Source organism: Podarcis cretensis (assembly GCF_951804945.1).
Source record: "Podarcis cretensis genome assembly, chromosome: 2".
NCBI classification, from domain to species: domain Eukaryota; kingdom Metazoa; phylum Chordata; class Lepidosauria; order Squamata; family Lacertidae; genus Podarcis; species Podarcis cretensis.
The window spans coordinates 34,401,079-34,420,567 of NC_137171.1; the positions used below are offsets into that span (position 1 = coordinate 34,401,079).

The 19,489-nt window shown below is 42.7% G+C and overlaps 2 protein-coding genes across 6 annotated transcripts in view; one reads left to right on the top strand and one right to left on the bottom strand.

Moving 5' to 3' along the window:
- Positions 1–4,626, bottom strand: part of HID1 (HID1 domain containing) — a 44,346-nt gene extending 39,720 nt beyond the window's left edge. For both annotated transcript variants that reach the window (XR_013836300.1, XM_079967393.1), the window contains exon 1: positions 4,278–4,626. Coding sequence is in view for 1 of the 2 variants with exons in the window: in XM_079967393.1 (XP_079823519.1) it covers positions 4,278–4,343 (66 nt within the window). In the remaining variant the exon portion in view is untranslated. The remainder of the gene's footprint in view (positions 1–4,277) is intronic.
- A 2,790-nt stretch (positions 4,627–7,416) lies between these two features.
- Positions 7,417–19,489, top strand: part of CDR2L (cerebellar degeneration related protein 2 like) — a 32,466-nt gene continuing 20,393 nt past the window's right edge. Inside the window, exons 1-2 of one of the 4 annotated variants that reach the window (XM_079967451.1) lie at positions 7,417–7,612; positions 8,069–8,219. In XM_079967451.1, the coding sequence (XP_079823577.1) occupies positions 8,141–8,219 (79 nt within the window). In that variant the 5' untranslated portion in view covers positions 7,417–7,612; positions 8,069–8,140. Of the gene's footprint in view, positions 8,220–9,916; positions 10,017–19,489 lie in introns of those variants that run through there. The other 3 variants (XM_079967452.1, XM_079967450.1, XM_079967453.1) reach the window with 3 other exon arrangements.

Consider the following 19,489-nt stretch of genomic DNA (forward strand, 5'->3'; position numbering starts at 1 on the left):
GAACATAACATAACCACTTGCTACAGACATGCTGTGATATGTCTGCAAGCCTAAGAGGACCAAGGGTATTATAAGTGAGCTAATGATCAAAAGTAACTATTACCAGTGATGCATTTATGGCAAGGGGGTGGGTGTGAAACGTACCACCATCACCCCCACTACAAATGTAGCCAAGGAGCACAGCTCTTATCATATGCCAGAAAATCAATGGCTACAACCATTTGATCTCAAATCTCCATAAGTGAAATTCTAATAGGAGATATAGGAAACACAATTATCTTATTACAATGTAATGCTTTAAATATCTGTTTGTAAGTAAGACCCACTGAGTTCAAGGGAACTTACTTCCAAGTAAACAGGTACATGATTGCTGCCTTAGTTGAGTATTTGAGGAAAGGGGTTAGAGCCAGGAAACATAGCTGAGGTTTAAAGTAATTACTATAAAATAAAGCAAGAGATTTAATCCAGCCCCTCCAGGAATAATCCACCCCAAACCTAGAGAAAGTGAATGTGTGTATCAAGTGGTGTGTTGCGCATTTTAGTTCTGTCTTAACAGCTTTGCTTTAACTTGAGAGAAATGAAAGGATCTACTTAAATTCCAGTGGACCTGATAATTTCCAGAGAATCAAGAGCTCTGCATAAGATTCCTGAGGAAACAGGATACATCTGCAGAAATAAGAGAATAGTGCTACCCTTTGAAACAGGAAAAGGCAACAACACACTCTTCCAAATCAGCATTAGCTAGATTTTCAAATAATGGTAACTTCATAAAGATAGTGCAATGCAGAATTTTGGACTTATATGGGAAATCTGGGTTCAAATCCTTGCTGAAGTTGGTGGTCTTGATAAAATCACCGTCTCCTAGCCTACTTATAAGTTTGGTGCAATAATAAGATGCTTTGTAACTGCCCAGAGCCCTTTATGAGGGGAAACAACCTAGAGCTGTATAAAAAGGAAAGGAGACCCTATGCGTACACCTGCAAGGTAAGACAGGTATACAAATTAGCCTGCAGAATTGTACTTAATGTTGTCAAGCAAGAAAGCCTAGTTTGACCGTAACTGCCCAAATAACTTTTGCTTCTCGTGTCTAAGGCCAGTTGCCTTGCTGAGTTCAATTGCCTAAAATTATTGCCTCTCTATTTGCTAATCCTACCCATCAGTAAAGGAGACGATAGGAAGAAGGAAGGCATGCGATAAAAAAACAACAACTATCACTTTCTCTGGAGAAAGTATTCCAGTTGCAATATAAAAAAGCAATCCATCAACACTGACAGAATGCAATGGCAGGCAGCATATTTTCACCAAAGCGACTATGGAAAAGAGCACTGCTTATTTGCAATTTGTACAAATTACATTAACATAGTAAAGACACCAGTCCCCAGGTTACAGACACACATAACCTTTCATACTGGTCACTTTTCAGGCTTTTTGAAAATTATCTCATTAGAAAACACAGACTACAGAAACTATCCATGTGCACCAAGTCCAGTTGGTTCAGATTTGCAGCCTGACATTAATAAAAAGAAATTTGAAATAGTAGGATTTATTAGGTTACACAAGGATGTGTTGTGTGTATATATAGTCTTTATGATCATTTTTTGTCAGTCTGTACAACAGTATGACTGGCGCATTTATGGTATAGTTTTCATTTTGACAAAACAGTCAAAAGCAACAGCATCAAACTTCAATTCACCTATCCCTGACTGATATGAAGGATCTACATTTTTATTATAATGGTGTAATAAACAGCAGCACCAAAATGCTACATACAGAATGTGGCTGATAAGGCAGTGCTATATCTTACACAGATATTTTGGTGACTAGCCACAAGTAGTGCACCTGCAGCACCTGCAGGTACTGTAGTGCCCTTCTCAAGTATGTAAATATGGGCGTTCCATCTCCTCCACCCACCTTTCCTCATGGCACAGTCTCCCTAGTACTGCTATGGAGGTTTTTAACAAACCAAGCTAGGAACACCAAATGTTCACTTTTATAAAAGGAATGAACTTGTAAAGCCAGCAAACCAAAAAAATAACAACTCCTATTTCCTTGCTGTGTACTAGCACTATGCTCAGACTGTGAAACCCAAGGAGACATTATATTTATAGGAGTAAGAATCACTGAATTTAACCGAGCTTATTTCTAAGCGGAGATCTCAAAAATTGCAAAGATACTCTCATTGTGTACACCCAGCAGTTTCTAATTTTTCCTTTACTCAACTGAAGGACACCGCATTAGCACTAAAAGAAAAAAAAATACATAATATTATATTAAACCTAAAGTATTGATTTATATTTTCCCATTATCTTTCTTTCAATATATTTGTCTTAACCTCAAGCTGGCTTACAGATTTTACAAATCTAATTATTATTTAGTGATGGGACAAGGAATGTGGGACCAGGCACAAGAAAGCCTAGTCATGCATACTGTACCTGCAGGTACAAATCAAATTATTTGGTGGTGGGGCTCTCAGGATCCCTAACGGGTGCCCTTACTAGCATTCTTTTCTCCTTTGTTGGAACCTGTAGAAAAGGAACCAACAGAAAAGAAAACTTTTTCCTCATATCATGAGATCTGAACATATAATGCCTGACTCTGAAGGTCTATTTGTCCCTCCTTTCATCATAAACTCCATACAGCTAAAATGCTGCAGGCAGGCCTTCCACTGCCACATTGCAGCAAATCAAAATAAGTCTGGAAAATCCATGTCACTAGAACTTCAAAATATCTCTTACTTTTACATATCTGCAGGTCCAAGTACTAGGATACTTACACTGACAATCCTAAGCAGCATTGTTATACACCAACTAAGGGAGGGTTTTTTTTTTTTACAGCCTCCCTGCATTCTCACACTGTACCTGTCTCTAACCATGGTTACTAGAGTCCTATGCTTTTTTTGCTGGAGATGGCAAAAATTCACCAGCTGTTGCATTTTGGCCACCATGCAACAAGCAGGGTAAAGAGAAGAATTTTGCTGAATATATTTGTTGAGAATCTTCCTCTAGCTGTAACTTTCACCCTTCAAGTACAAATAAAAGGTATCAAGGCCCTTCCTGTCTCTTGTCAATAAGCACCACCTCACGTAGCCCAACCTGTCTGATGTTTCTAAAGTTGCGACAGCTGCTGCACTTTCCAGGACTCACTCAACTATTTGCCTGCAGGCTACTAGTTCATTACCTCTTCTCTGTGTAACAACATTTTTTGTACCCATGCACCTGACTTAAAATTTAAGGGCAAGCAAACAAAAGGCATAACCCGATTAGCAGAACACCATATGCTGTGTAACCACTAATTCCCCAAGCTTCGCTGAAAGGGTAAAAGAAAGTTACGCATCAAGGATGTGTGTACCCAAATGATTTGATTCAGTTAACCAATGCTATGAAATAGATGCATATAGGTCAACAAAACAATTCAGCATTTTGCAAACAGGCACAGTCTTGAGCCTTGGTCCTAATCGTGCTCATTTTTTACTCCAATTGTGATTACCACATTCTGTGATTGGGGAAGAGCGCCTACCATCTGGCTTGACCACATCATATTACTAGACTGCACCCTTCCAACTTTCTCCTATGCATCCTACTCTTCTCCTCAGGCCTTCTGCTCCAGTGAGGCCTTCTCCGACTGTTAGGCCCAAATCCTTGAGGCAGCCCACCTCTGTCAGCCTCTGTTCCAGAACATATGGAGCAGTGGGCACTGCAGGTTTTACTTGGCTGTGAGAGGCCAAGTTTAATCCTGTGGGTTGTGGAGATAGCACACGGATAAGAAAGGGGGGCAATACAAATAAAGGCATGGCAGCAAGCAAATGGTTTGCAGCACAGCAATGTCTGTGAAGATAAATTGACTTAAGACCCACTTTGCAGAGGGCTCGCAAACCCAGCACTTTTCAGGTGCCTGTATGCATCTCACAAGGTCCATTCCCACCTAGATCCCCAGGATGGTGGGCTTACCCCATGTCAACACCCCCCAGAGGGAGAAAAGGGGGGTGGATCTTCCAGCGTCAGAAGCTTCCCTGTTGGATTCTGTCAAACCCCAGCCCCACGGCTTCTCCTTGGATCAATGTCCCTGCCCAGGAAGAGGACCCTTTGCCCATCAAAACCCCATCCCCCCCCCAAACCAACCACCTCGAAAGGCCTTTCCTTCAAGCCCCCTGCACGCCTCTCCTCCTCGCCTGCCCGAGGAGTGAGCCAGCCTCGCCGCCGATGCCTTTGATTTAAGGGGTGCTTCTCTTCCTCGCAGGCCGGCCCTGCTCAGGTGCGCTCCCCCCCCCCCCGCCTCACCTGCGTCTTGGTGGTGAGCTGGATCACCGCCTTCCTGAAGTTGAGCTTGGAGTCGGCGTTGCCCATCCTCCTCCCGCGCCCGGATCCGGGTCCGCTACCTGCTCGCTGCCTGTGGCGGGCCAGAGCGAGCCGCCGCCTCCTCCTCCTCCTCCCTCGTCGCTCGTCACCGCTAACAGCCCTCCTCTCCTTCTCCACCTCTTCCTCTCCTCGGCGCTGCGGGCTCCATCCCGGCGGCTTCGCTCACCTGCTTCCCTGGCGGCAGCGGAGGCTGCTACTCCCTCCCTCCCTCCCTCCCTCCTTGTCAAAGGGAGCCGCGCAGCAGCTGATGCTGTTGCTGGTCCTGATCCCGCCTCCCCTCGTCAGAGAGAGGCGGCTCCTCCTCGCGCCTCCCTCCGTCCCCGGCAGCAGCCGCCCCTTTCCCTGATCGGGAAAAGCCACGCTAAGCCCGCCTCCCTCTCTTCCATCAGCATCACCTCTCTGGTCCTTAGGCACGCACGCATCATGCATCCCTCCATCTTCTCCATAGGCAAAAAGGCCTTTCTGCTCAGTTGTGGTGACGCCGCCTTCGCACGGCTCCACACTAAAAACATAAACCTCTCGGTTTTCCTCCAATTCTGCCTGAAGCGCAGACCTCTCCCGAGCTCCCTCGCCCCGCCTGCTTCTCATTGCTGCCTCCACCATTTCCCGCGCTCCTGCCTCATGCACACCCCAGGGTTATTTTCCCCCCTTATACCGCCTTGCGGCTCAGTTCTATATTTGTTTTCACACTGTGCTGAGGAGGGCTTCCTCCCCTTAAATGTGTATAAGATTGGAGCCCTACAGTACATCTTCTTCTTAATTATTATCCCAAAGTATCTCATAACTGGCTTTTTGGTCCCTCACACAGAAGAGTCCTGTATATATGCATTCACCCTTTCCCCACTTGTTCAACCTATTTACAGTATCTTCCACATATTTATGTTCCACTATTAATTTATCTGGTCCACTCCCTTCTAAACTTTATCTGGTCCACTCCCTTCTAAACTTTAAATATTGGCCTGAGAGATTTTGGTATGCATAAAATTGTACCCACCCATCCTATGTTCTGGCAACACTGGCAAAAAGTACACATCCATATTTTTAACAGTGTGCACACAAAGCATACTATGCATGCAAAAAGTCTGAGGTTCAAATTCTGGCATATCTAAATATGGCTGGGAATTTAGGGAAGGCATTTGTCTGAAACTGGAGAGGTGTCCAAACCCTTTGCACACATCAGATACATTTCAGGGCCTTGGGTTATTTTGTGAAACATAAAGGTATGGTCATACATATAAGAATACCTTTTAAACATATCTGTACAAATACAGTGTAAGGAACTGTTTAAGAGATGATTAGCACACTGTCCCAAATTTGCTACCCAAGTCAACTGCCACAGTTTGCTTCAGAATACGGCCAGACCTTTAAAATAGTTCCTTCTGCTCTTTTCCTATCTTAAAGTATATATGTGGCTGGTGAGGGAATTTGAATTGTCCTCATTAATGACTTTGTGTATAAACCAAATGTGGTAGCTACTCTTCTTTTCCCATAGTAAAAATTGACGATATATATTTTCACACACATCCTTCTTAATTTCTACTTTATTCAGTTGCCAGCATTCATCTTTCCTTCTCCCTTCTGTATCACCCACCACTTATATGTTATCTATATTGTAGGCTCATAAATGAAGAGTCTTACTAAATCAAACCAGAGGCCCATCTAGCCCAGCATCTTGTTCTCACAGTGGTCAACCAGATACCAATGAGGGCAACAGTACTCTTACCACTTGTAATGCCCAACAACGTATATTCAGAATCACACTGCCTCTGATACTAAAGGCAGTATGTAGCTATCATGGCTGGTAGCCACTGATCACCTTGTCACCCATGAATCAGTCTAAAATTTGTAAGTCATCTTGTGGTAGATAATTCCATAGTTTAACCAGGCATCTTATGAAGAAGTATTTCATTTTGTCTTTCTGAATCTTCCAAAATTCAGGTTAATTGGATGGGCCCTGGTTCTTGTTTTATGAGCAAGGGAGAAAATTTTATCCACTTTCTACACATAAAATATAATTTTGTAAATATCGATCATTGCATCTACTTATGTGCCTTTTTTCTAAACTAAAAAGCTTAACATATTGATTCCCCCTCCATTGGGGAATGACTCCAACCACTCGATCTTTTTGGTTGCCCTTTTTGGAACTTCTTTTGCAGTATATAAAAAAATATCCTTATTGGGGTGTGGCGTGGCAATTACAGTATTCAAGTTGCAGCCAGGTTTATATAACAGCATATTAGCAATTTCAATTTTAATTCCTTTTCCTAATAATCCCTCACATGAGGTGGTTTTTTTTTGTTTTTTTACAGTTGCCGCACGTTAGGTCAACATCTTCATTAAGCTATTTGCAGAATTGGGCCTATAGCTATTGCTTGATTTCTACAGAGGAACCAAGTGAGCTTTCTCCTAATGCATGTGAGGGCTGATCGAGAAAAGACACTCAGCGCATGCTCAAGGACACTATTTTTTCATTAAAGAAAACTAGATTCTGAACTAAACCCTGGGTAAGGGTGGCGCATCAAATTAAGTTATTTTGCCAGTAGTTGATATGGAATCACCAGCACACCTCTGCCAAATACAGATGCCTACCCCTGTTCCAAGCTTTCCTACCCTGTCCTCCACCAGGAAGACTATTTGCCACCTCCAGTTGCAAGGAACAATCTTGCCTCCCATCTATTTTAATTAATAAGAGATATGGAATCAGACCCCCCCCCCAAGTCGGATTGTTCGTTTATTGCAGCGAGAGCAAGGATTTTCCAAAGGAACAATGGCAAGGAATAATGCCAGCATAAGCTGTCGCGAAAACATTCATCGCTGGCTCTTACCCAACACACACATCCCCAGCGCGCAAAGTAAAAGCTGTGCAGGCTGCCGTAGTAAAAAGGACCTCCCACTTATGTGCAGATTCACAGATTTGGGTTTTGTTTTGCTTTTTGACTGGCACCTTCCACGACTCCGCCCCTAGCTCTCTACATCCTGGAGGAATGCAAGCCTCAAATCCGCCTAGCAGCTAAAATGCATCTGGAATTCCTCTGAGGAGAAGGATCGGGCGGGTAAAAAAAAAAAAAAAGGGAAAAGGAGGGAGGTCTGCTCTCCCTCTCCCTCCTCCCCTCCTCCCGCGCCCATGTCTTTTGCATGGAATTTTTTTTGCAGCAGTTCCATGCTAGAGGTCTCCACCGAGCTGCACAAATAGGAACTGGCTGCATCGGAAGGTTGCTCTTTCTTTTGTGCATCACCACCCAGCGAAGTCGGCGCAAGTAAGAGAGCCTTTGCAGTCTTCAGGTTCTGGTTCCCGTCCGTAACAAAGACTTAATAATCCCCCCCGCCCCCAGCCTGAAAGCAAGATTTTGGCGTGGAGGACAAGAAAAAGGCCGGGGAAATCCGTACGCCACGTCTTCTCTGCTCTCGCTCCCTCGCCAAAGGGCTGATGGAGAGAGAAGGAAGGAAGGTGATGCAGAGATAGAGGGAGAGGGAGAGAGAGAGAGCTCGATGCCTGCTACTACTGCAGCACTGATCACAATAGCACATCTGCAAAGCCATTGTCCCAACCTTACGTCTGCGCAGGATCAGACCTACTGGCCGATTCCCAGCCTTAAAGCCTGGCGACTGGATCCTGCCTTCATCAGCTTGGGTCTTTGGGAGAAGATCCCCTCTGCTCCCCCTCCCCCAGCGCCGGTCTTTTTTCACCCTTGATTGTATATCTCTTTCTGCAGTATCCTCTTTGAGAGCTCAGCCTCTCTCTGCTTTACTGCTCTGTTTTGGATGTTTCCGGAGTAGGAGAGCTAATGCTGAGCGCCGACAGGATGGAAGAGTTTCAAAGCGAGGAAGAGGAACCCTGGTACGACCAACAGGACTTGGAGCAAGGTAAGGAAACGTATAAAAAAACCCAAACACTATAGCACCAAAGCCATGACGATCTTCACACAGGGAAAGGGGGGTGACCTAGCAGAACGGGATAGGGACACAGAAGCAAATAGGCTGGAAAAAGCTTCCTAATCCAACTTCTGAAACGCCATTCTCTCTCCGCCTTCAATACCTGAAAGACTGCACCATCTCTCAGGGGAGCTAAACCATCGGATTGTAAATTTTATATTTCACCGTACATCAATGGGGAACTCTTTAAATTAAAAGGCCTCTGTAGACCCAGGGAAAGATGCATACATTTTGCCCCAAGTTATCCTAATGGGAAAAATACGTCATCATGTCATTAGTGTTCGTGGTGTTAGACCTCTGCAAAAATAGTCACGGCACTTGATTTGAGTCCAACTATTTAGCTGTTAGTGCTAGTTTAGATTAGATTAAGTCATGTTGGTTACAGACATTTGTAAATCAGTAAGAACTGACTTGTACAGAAGTGGGAGAGAGATATAGTGAGAATGGAGAAAGTTTCCAGTTGCATACAACCAAAAGTAAGTGAACCATATTTTTTTTTGAAAGATAGAAATTTGTTTTGTACGTTTCTTTTTAAATGAGCAGCCACAAATTTATGCTGTATGCTTTCAACATAAGCAATATTTGCTGTACAAGCTGCAATGAGCTGCATTTAAAAAATCAAAATATTATTTGTGTCAAAATCTTACTGACCACTAGGAAATCTCTCCTTTTCTTATATGAGAGCCCCAAAAATGAACCTTCCTATGCTCAGTAAAATAAAGGAATTGAAGATAAACCTACAACTGTAATATTGAATTAAATGCAGACATAACAATTGGTGAGATAATCTCTTCAACTAATAGCTTCACATGGATGCTCATAGCCTTAGGAAATTTTGTTGGAACGTAAGTTTTCATAACTTCAGTTGCGGAGGAGGAAATGAGAAAAGACTAAACATTCCATTTACAACATTGCACACTTAAACTAATAAAAAATACGCAGCCTAGATATTAGAGGTGCAAAACATTCATGAAACTAGAGATCAGATCAATACCCTTGTATTGTGGAGAGCTAAGCATTTTATATCCCAATGAATTAAGCATGTCCTTAACTCTTAGATGTACTTTGGCCAGGTTGTGGCCTTACATTTGGGGGATGTTTCAGTTTGCTCCATTCCATTAAAAGGAAGGCAGGATCCTAAGATGGAATGCAAAAGTGAGGATGCTGTGTAGGGAATCTAGGTTAAAACACAATTGATCCTGAACAGCATGCAACTTGGCCTCAATTTCTTGAGGCAGCATCAAGAAAGTAAATACGATATATTCCCACCCATCCCCAAAAAGTGAGGTCACTATGAGGGCTTGCTTGGTGACACTGAACCAAAGTGTGACAGTGTTCAAGAACTTATGCTTGCTTATGTGAATGGGAAGGGAGTTTGAATAATATGAAAAGAACTGATGCTTCCAGAGGATGAAAACAATTTGGAGAGCTACCACATCCTTGCATACCATTTTAAAAACTTGAGCCAACACCTAAGTGCCTAGGATGGGAGCAAGCCAACAGTAACATTAGCATAACATCAGTAAACATAATTTTCCACTGGCCTTGCAGGTGGTGTTCCATGCTGATAAACTGTCACAGTTATTGAGGAACAGGGTCAAGGAAAATAGTGGTTGTAATAAAGAAGCTTAAATCAACTAGGAATATGAACATGGAGAAGATGTTGAGGTCTGCTGTTGCTTAATAACTACAACCACAGTTAATATGTACAATACACAAAGCTGACAAGTACTTACAGTATTGTATTCTGTGCAACTGCACTGAGGCGGAATAGCAGTCTCTGGTTGATTACTGTCTCTTAAGTTTAACACATTATTGCAGGCTTATCGTTTTTTTAGTTGGAAAATGCGGAAGCTTTTAAAAGGTGCAGTGTGTGTTATGCATTGCTAAGAGGATCAGGATGTGAGCCTTCTGGGGGTTACGGAGGCAAGGTAATATTTGGCAGCAGATTCAGACCGGGTGAGTGACCTTTCCTGCAGGTTAAATGCTGAAACTGCTGAAGGCAAAGTAATGTGGGAATGACATTGGTCTTGATGACTCCAGTTTATAATGTTATCAAAGGTGTTCTTTATGTAGGAAGAATAAAAGCTGCCTCCCAAGAAGTCAGTGCTTTAAGTAGGAATTCAGCAAAGGGTTATTATGATCACTAACCACTTAGCTACTGGTTCATTATACCCACATTCTAAGCATAATATCTCCATACAGTACTACGTTCTTTTATTTTCTCTGAATTTCCAGCTGTTTGGATATTCACGTCGCTTCCTCAGTAAGTTTGCTTTCATGAACTATCAGTTTAGTTATGTCTTTCACTGCCTAGAGACTTCACATGAGGCAGTTGTGAAGTACTGTATTAACAAATAATAAGTTCTAGGGTTTTCCCCCTTTTCATTAATTATGTCTCTTATCTAAAAGCCATGTTTGAATGATGCACATTGATCCCTCTTGCTCTCTGCTTGTAATACAGGGCATTTAGTATTCTACATGGCTAAAGTCAACTGGTAGCCTATGTGGAATGATGAAATAGCAGCTTCTATTTGTAATATCGGCTTCTGTTTGTAAGGGAAAACAGCTTTCTTTCCCTTGTGTTGAAAATTAAATGAAGAATGTCTTCTGAATTCTGAAGTACACTGCACATGACATTGCTTTTCCCCTGACCATCCTCCTCCTCCTTTCCTTGCCCTTAAACATATACCAGTCAAGAACATTTCTTTCCAAGGCAAGGCTTCATTTAAAACTAAACTGGAATCAGTTTAGAGAGTACGTGCAAATTTGAGATCTACACACTCTTTGCAGAGTTCCTGTTCCTGAATATAACAGAAGCCTACACCCTTGACTCTAATAATTTAAGCGGCGTGTTTACTAACTGTTTATGTTATTGTCTGAGAAATACTAGTTTCTTAAGAAAGGGGGATTAGACTAGTTGACTTTCAGGTTTATTTCAGCTCTTTGCTTTTAGAATGCTTTTCATAGAAAAAAAACTACTGGGTATATTAAGTGATTTTAGATTTAGTAGTATGACTGAGCCTTTTTCAGGTAATATCAGCTTCTGTGTATAGTTTCAGATTTAATTCCGCCATTGAACTTGGAGAATATTGACTTTGGGTTTATTTTGTTTCCAGTAGTAAGGTTTTGTAGCTTTTTTATATTTAGACATGCTTTTATTGTTGACAAACAGCTGGTGATGGCACTGTAATACCACACTTAAAACAATGCCACTAAATTGTGGCTTATGTTGCTTTAATGGCTGCAAAGAACAGTCTATAGAAAAAACCGGTTTGGCAGAGCAAGAGTGTAAACACGGATTTTGTTTAATCAGAAACCCTTTCCCATTTGCTGAAGAAATGCGTTGTGTGGCCTTGTTCCTTTAAGGAAGTCCTGCAATTGGAATGCATGAATGAAGGTAGAGTTGTGGAGAGAAGTGGAGACAATGAGCCTTGTTTCTGGCAGCTGGAACATGATGATGTGGCTGTACTGACATAATGCAGTAACTTCCCAAGGAATGTTTGCTATGAGAGCTCAAGGGAGTGAACTAGGAAACCTAAAGAATCAGGGGAATATTTCTACTTCTTGGCTTATTATTTAGTTCAGAATAAATATACCAGAAGAGAATTGCAGTCAGATGCCAAATACAGTAGCCTGCCTAGCTGCTATGGCCCAGCAGGCATGATGTTCATATGTAATATACACAATTATTTCATTTTTTCCCCTTGATGTTTTACATTTCTACTCTCTCTCTTTTTCTCTCTCTCCAAGATGCTTAGGGTGACGTGACTGGTCCCCCATTTTCCCTTATAACAACTCTGAGTTGGATTAGGCTAAGAGATGGTGATTGTCCCAGGCTTATCAACTGAGAGTCATAGTTTAACATGGATTTTAATTACTTGCATGCACGTGCACATACACACACACGCATATCTGCCATTGTTTGTTTCCATTGTGATCCTTGGTGGTAAACAAGGAGGAGGAATATAGTCAACAGCCATTAAATGGGGGGGGGGGTCTGTACTTACTTTCAGAAATAACAATAGTTTGTTCCAGTAGTGAAATACTTCACATCCGTTCTGCTGTTCTTCTCACCTGTTCCCCACCCCCTTCCTAAACTGAGAATAAACCACATAGTAGCTGGTACATAGAGCATGTAAGAAAGGATTCTTCTTTGCATTATGTGATGTGTAAGTTAGGATGATAGAAGCTGCATTGCAAACCAGCCATCTTCCTAAGTGTTTCTCCTGCCTGGAAAGACAGAACTCATTACAGGCTTTTCCCAAGCCTTTTTATGTGTTGCATTTGGGGACAAATCAACATATGGAGGGATAGGTTGGAGATAGGAGTAGAGCCAGCAAGCATGATCCCGACTTCTGTCTGTTTAAGGGCCCTGTGTGTCCTGTTTGAACATGGATAGGATCTTGTATGCATGACTGGGAAACCTTCATTTTTCCAGGATACTAGATTACATATATTACATATATAGGAGGTTAAGCACTTTCAGGTATATTTGCATAGATTCCATTCATTTGGGACCCATGAGTTCATGGAAGTCCAGGAAAGGACCATCAGGTGTTTGCTGACCACCTGTACAGCACTACTGACTTTCAGCTATGCAAAAAGAAGCAGCAACAAATTACTGCTAGCCAAACATAAACAGTAGGAACATACCTAATAGCTCCAGCAGGAAACCAGACATGAACTGCTAATGCAAACATACCATATGTGTACACTTAAGCCATATAATGTTAATGCCCACTCCAGAGCACAGATCTAAGCATTCTTCTCTCTCAGGATCCGTAGTCTGTTTAGGCAACTTGTCACTTGTTTTGCTCACATGTAACAACACAAAATGATATTACTGTCTTTTCACTGTGGGCTCCGGCATTCATTATGCTTCATCCTTGTACCAAGATGTAACTGCTGCACTTTCCACTAGGTGTCTATAAATCTTTTGATACAGAAGAGTAGCTGTTAACTGCAAAAGTTTTTCAAAGTACTGTATTCATTTAAAGTGCTGTATTCATTTAAAGTGCTTCAAAGGGATAATTGCAATGTAATATGTTACTTGTAACTAACCTGGACTATGTTGCAGTGATGAAGAATGTGCAGTTACATCCAGTGTGTTCAGCATTGCTAATACAGTGGTGCCCCGCAAGACGAACGCCTCGCAAGACGGAAAACCCGCTAGACAAAAGGGTTTTCCGTTTTGGAGGCGCTTCGCAAAACGAATTTCCCTATGGGCTTGCTTTGCAAGACGAAAATGTCTTGCGAGTTCCTGCGGGGTTTTTTCCCCTTTCCCCCCCCCCTTTTCCTAAGCCCTAAGCCGCTTATCAGCTGATCCACTGATAAGCCGCTTAACAGCTGATCGCTAAAAGCCGCTAAACCGCTAATAGCGCTAATCCGCTAAGCTGTCAATGGGCTTGCTTCGCAAGACGAAAAAACCGCTATACGAAGAGCCTCACGGAATGGATTAATTTCGTCTTGCGAGGCACCACTGTACTCCAGTTGTTGTTTTTTAAGAATCTGGACGTTTTCATAGGGTTTCTGGGCAAATGTATTGATAAAAACGATCTGGTTGGCAAGAAAAGATTGTTGGATTATGTAAAAGCATCCTAATCACAACTTTAGGTAATAATAAAATCACTTTAGTGCACTAGCCAAAGGCCATGGCATCATTCTCAAAGGGAACAAAAAGAAAAGGAATAATAACCATAAAAACATCAGGCACTGCAGATACAATAAACCACGATCACGTCTCCTAAAAATTATTTGTTGCATACGATAGAATAGCAGGGGGTTTCAGCTTAAATGTCTGAATCACCTTTGCAATTGACCGCTATTTTATCTAGTTCTTTTCTCCTGATCTTCTTAGCTGCCAACGCATATAGTGCTACTTTATAAGTTATGAAGTCATCCGTATCACTCAGCAGCCATTTCACCCTTTCCACCCTGTTTGAGTGTGTTCCATTCATAAGCAGGAGTTTTATAAATCAGTCTCTTGGTTCTATATATAGCGGGCATTGCAATAAATAGCGGTACAGGTCCTCTACGCAAGGTTGCCCACACAGACAAAGTCTCTCCTTGTACTGTACTTCGCTGTACCGACCATCCACCAGCGCCGAGGGCATCGATTGGAATTGTAATTCTGTAAAAGCGATCCTTAGTATGGCAAGTGGGAGCTTTGTCGAATAACTAGCTTGGATGTGCTCCGTTTTGATAAGTGGGAACCATGGTGAACTTTTGGTAGAGGCAATCATGGTTAAATCCCTTTCTGCATCAGACCTGAAGAGACAATCTCTTAAGTGCCTCTTATCCATTTTCATGATCACCTGAAGATCTTGTAGTTGATATTGGGTCAAGAGGCATTGGATGCCATCCTTCCAACATTTGGTCTGTTCCCGTTCTGTGTGGGACATAGCGGGGAATCTCTCCTCCAAGAGAGATTGAAGTCTTTTCACATAGTTTAGACACAGATAGTCAATTCTAGCCCATATTGCACAACTTTAGGTACGGTAATTCACAAGAGCATTGCTACCTCATGGCTTGCCCAGAAATTTCTCAGCCAGATTGGACAGTTAGAAATACCGTATTTTTTGCTCTATAAGACTCACTTTTTCCCTCCTAAAAAGTAAGGGGAAATGTGTGTGCGTCTTATGGAGCGAATGCAGGCTGCGCAGCTATCCCAGAAGCCAGAACAGCAAGAGGGATTGCTGCTTTCGCTGCGCAGCAATCCCTCTTCCTATTCTGGGTTCTGGGATTCAGAATATTTTTTTTTCTTGTTTTCTTCCTCCAAAAACTAGGTGCGTCTTATGGTCTGGTGCGTCTTACAGAGCAAAAAATATGGTGCGTAGTTTAATTAAATTTGCACAAGGCCCTTCTTTTTTCCCCTTTCATAATGCATTTTAGGCAATGAACTTGGCCAGCCTTATTGCTAAAGCTGGGGTGTATGTTTTGTTTGATTAGTGGGGAGGCTTTTGGGGTGGAGTTGATAGGGGCCTAAAACTTTCTGCAGTGTCTCTCTCTGCACCCAGTTAACCACTCTGAAATTCAAGTCTGTACATTGCTGGGAATTCAGAAATACATGGGTTATTTTATTGGCTAGGTTTTGTAAACAAATGTACAATAACTCTCATTTCTGACATGGCCAGAAATACTTATCAGATACACCAGACTGAAGCATTGTGGATAAAGAAGGCAATGAAAAAGGTCACTCCATGGAGTGGCAGAAAGCTTCCCAACTTGTCTCATAAGTCTGGATGCGCAGCCCTGAAGAAGCGTGATGCAGATTGCCTGGCACTGTGGGCTGTACCGCTGTGACTGGCTGGATGTTGTTTGACCCAAAATCTGCACAGTCAGAAGGATGCTGCTGGCTATCTCTGCAGTATCTGAAGCTCTTATTTATTTATGAGTCTAAACAAGCAGGTGTGTTCAGCTAGTGGAAACTTTTTCTCTTAACTGCTGAGCTGCCATACTGCTAGACCAGTGGCCTGTGTAAGATGCAGAGGCAAAGATTATATTTAGTTATTGAATTTAGAGCAGGGAAACCTTTTTCAACCCAAGGGCCAGAGGCCAAAGTAGGTGGTGGAGCAATTAATGTGATTTTTTTTTCTTTGTACAGTAGGCTACTTTCTTCGCACATGCACATCCCTCTCTATCTTTCATCCAAGCAAGCAACTCGAGTTCAAGGGCATACTCCAGCCAGGAAAAACCACTCGAAGAAGGTGTGGAGGAGGACTTGTGAGGGGTGTGGCCTGAGGAGAGTTCAGAGGGCCAGCTATGGAGGCATAAAATGCCACATTCGGCCGTCGCTTGGTTTTAGAACCTCTTCCAGCATTAAAAAAAGAAAAGAAAGAATTGTGGACACAGGAGTGCTTCATGAATAATTTCCACAGTTAAATTGTATTATAGGAAATACTAATGCAATCAGCCTTAAGTAGGGCTGGACGATATCAGCTTTTTGACAATATACCGAGATGTTGAAAAAACTGCATTGGCCTCTGCCCACGAGGCACCTGGTGAAACTGCCCCAGCTTTCACCTCTCGCCTCGCAACTCATTGTGTCCTCTCATTTTGTAGCAGTATTCACATGGATTAAAAGTGTAATGTGGAAAGGTAGCCACTTCGATGGACTAGATTCTGGTCACTGGAACATGTCAAGGAGATTCTGAAATTGATTTTCTTAAAGGAAAGACACCCCCCCCCCCAAATCTCCTGGAGAAAGGGAATTATTTATGCACAGATTGATCTGTAACTTTCCATGAGAACCTCCTATGGAAAATCTTTTTAGCACGTGGTTCCACATGTAGGACAGAGTAGAATTAGAAGGAAGTTGCAGTTATAAAGTCAAGCCAATGGGTGATTTGAGGGCAGGGGAGAAGCAAAATGGATCCTCTGAACCTTGGAATGGCCACCTGGCTGCAGATGTTTTTCCCTGTCTAATCTAAAAATAGAAAAATTTGCCTCATGAATCCTAAATGTCATTCCAACCCTAGCGACATAGACTTGTATTAGTCATTTGTGGCACGTCAGCAGCCTGGGAGGAGAGGGGAAAGCAATTTGTTTTGCAACTTAAAAAAACCTTCCTGAATACCTGCCTGAAATTATTTTTTAAATGGGCACAATCCAGCACTCCTGTTGGAATCAATGAGACTGGAAATCAAAGGGTCTTACATTCTGCCAGATCACAACCTCTGCTAAATTGCCAATATCATCTTTCAGTAATGGAGTCTTTTGCTGTTGCTTCTTTTTCATTTAAGCTATCATTTTTTGATAGCTGATAGTTTTAGCCTTTTATCATATGACTGGTCTTCTATACCTATTAATATTTCAATATTTCTCTGTTTTACTCCCTTTAATAGTGAACTCAGGTGCTGAGGGTCAACAGAATTGGAGCCCAAAGGGGAGCCATTAGGAAACAAGATGGGGGAGGCATCTGCATCTTCAGGGAAACCCCAAGATTTGCAAAACTAAGTCTTTTTTCCCTTTTTTTTAAAGTGGCAGCCTCTCTCTCCCCCAAAAACAGTCCAAGGACTTTGTAGCCACAGAACACTGAGAGTCCAGTTGCAAAAGAAAACCTGGGAAGGGCAATTGAGGTATAGAAGTTGGAGGAAAGGCATGGCTAGCTGGCTGTTCCTGTTAGGAGATAATGATATACTGCAACATTTTGGTTGCAGGTCCCACTTGTTCCTTACTTTGTCACCATGCTTGTGTCTTTACTGAGCCACTTACCATACTACATGAAGCATGAAGGGGATTCTTATGTGCGTTTGAAGTAAAGGGGTACATGGCTCCGAAGGAAGAAGGTCTGGTTTGGAACGGTGCTCTTGAGAATGAATAGTAATGGCTCTGCACCATTGGCTCCTTCCCAGAGCATTATTACTATTTCTGCTCAGTCACCTACACAGAGTGCAGCAGTGAGTGCAAAGGATTATGGGGACTAGGTAGCCTGTTTCTGAAGACTCGAACAACACAGATAATGAGCTGGTTATGTTGAGGGCTGAAGAATAGAGCAACCATGAGGTCGATCGGGACCCCCAGCTTCGTATGACGCACAGATGCAGAAAGGAGTTTGGGAGTTTCTGCAGTGCAGCTCCTTCCCACATGACTACGGTAATGTAAGAAGCTCCAGGCCACATGGGAGGTGGGTGTGCTGCATCTCCTCCCCACACCAGCAGGATTCCTCCTGGAATCTAGGACAGAAGCTGGCGCAGGAACAGGCTGCAGCAGGGGCTCCTCTTATGTGGCCAAGTCTTCGGATGCTCTCTTCATGGTGCAGGAAGGAGCAGGTTGAACCACAAGAAGTGGCTCTGTGTTAACAATAACCCAGATTCCCAGTGTTCACAGTAGATGTTTATGCCTCTTGATTGCTCTACCTTAGTGTATCTCTGAAAGGTAGCTGCAAGCACAGACTCTTCCTGATTTAGTAAGAGTATGCAAGGATCACCCAGGTTGTAGACAAGTATGGGGATAGGGAAAAGGTTATTTATTGTTGGCAAAATGCTGGGAAATACAGTGTAATGAAGAAATGCCAACTGAGACATCTTAAATGCCACGTAACACCTAAACGTCGGTAAGCATTTATGGTTACTGTTTTCATACTGATTACAGTGGTACCTCGGGTTACATACGCTTCAGGTTACATACGCTTCAGGTTACAGACTCCTCTAACCCAGAAATAGTACATCGGGTTAAGAACTTTGCTTCGGGATGAGAACAGAAATTGTGCTCCGGTGGTGCGGCGGCAGCAGGAGGCCCCATTAGCTAAAGTGGTGCTTCAGGTTAAGAACAGTTTCAGGTTAAGGACGGACCTCCAGAACGAATTAAGTACTTAACCTGAGGTACCACTGTAAATGCTTTATGTTAGGCTACTCCGAAGAAGATCAGGCATCTTAGAATATCCTGGGGCAGTAAAAATGCTCAAGGAACGTGGTCTGGATGGTGCACTTTGCACCTCTTGCAGAAGAACCCAGGGAACACAGGCCCATAAACTTAAAGAGATTTAAACTGGATTAAAGTATCATGGTTTTGACCTGTGGGAAGCAGAAGTTACAAATCAGATTGAGCCACTCTCCATTTTGATTCTGATGTAGTTGGTCAGAAACCTATTTGAGAGTAGATTCACATGATTTACATATTGTTGCACTAAGAACATAGGAAGAGTCTGTGAAAATGATTCCTAGGCTTTATGCTTACCTGCAGCTACAGAGGGCTGAAAAGTGGTGTGGCCCATGATAGAGACAAGCAGGTTCTCCAGACACTAATGAGTGGCTGCCGACTGAACAGCAGGTTCTTTTCCTTCATGCAACTACTTTGCTATCCACATACTTTTAAGTGCTGCATTGGCGAGAGGAGATTTTTTAAATGATACTTTATGGGGAGGCTGATGAGAGGAGAGGAGTGCTTTGTGGTTTAACTAAAGAGAAACTGATATTTGGGGGTAGGGATCTAGTTATGGGCTTAAATACATTAAGGGAGGGTTTATCTATAGATTATCTGATAAATCAACTGGTTAGCTTTTTGAGAAATAGGTATTGTTGCTGCAGCCAAAAAAAAAAAAGTGACCTCAGACAAGTGGCCTGGTGTTTGGAGGACCAGGCTCTTGCTTGTCTCTTCGCCTCATTGGCTTGCCTTCTATTAAATGGGTATTGTGTTGCAGTAGGCAAATGGGGTGCTTCAATGAATTGCTTAGTGTTTTCAGCTCTGAGAGAGAGAGA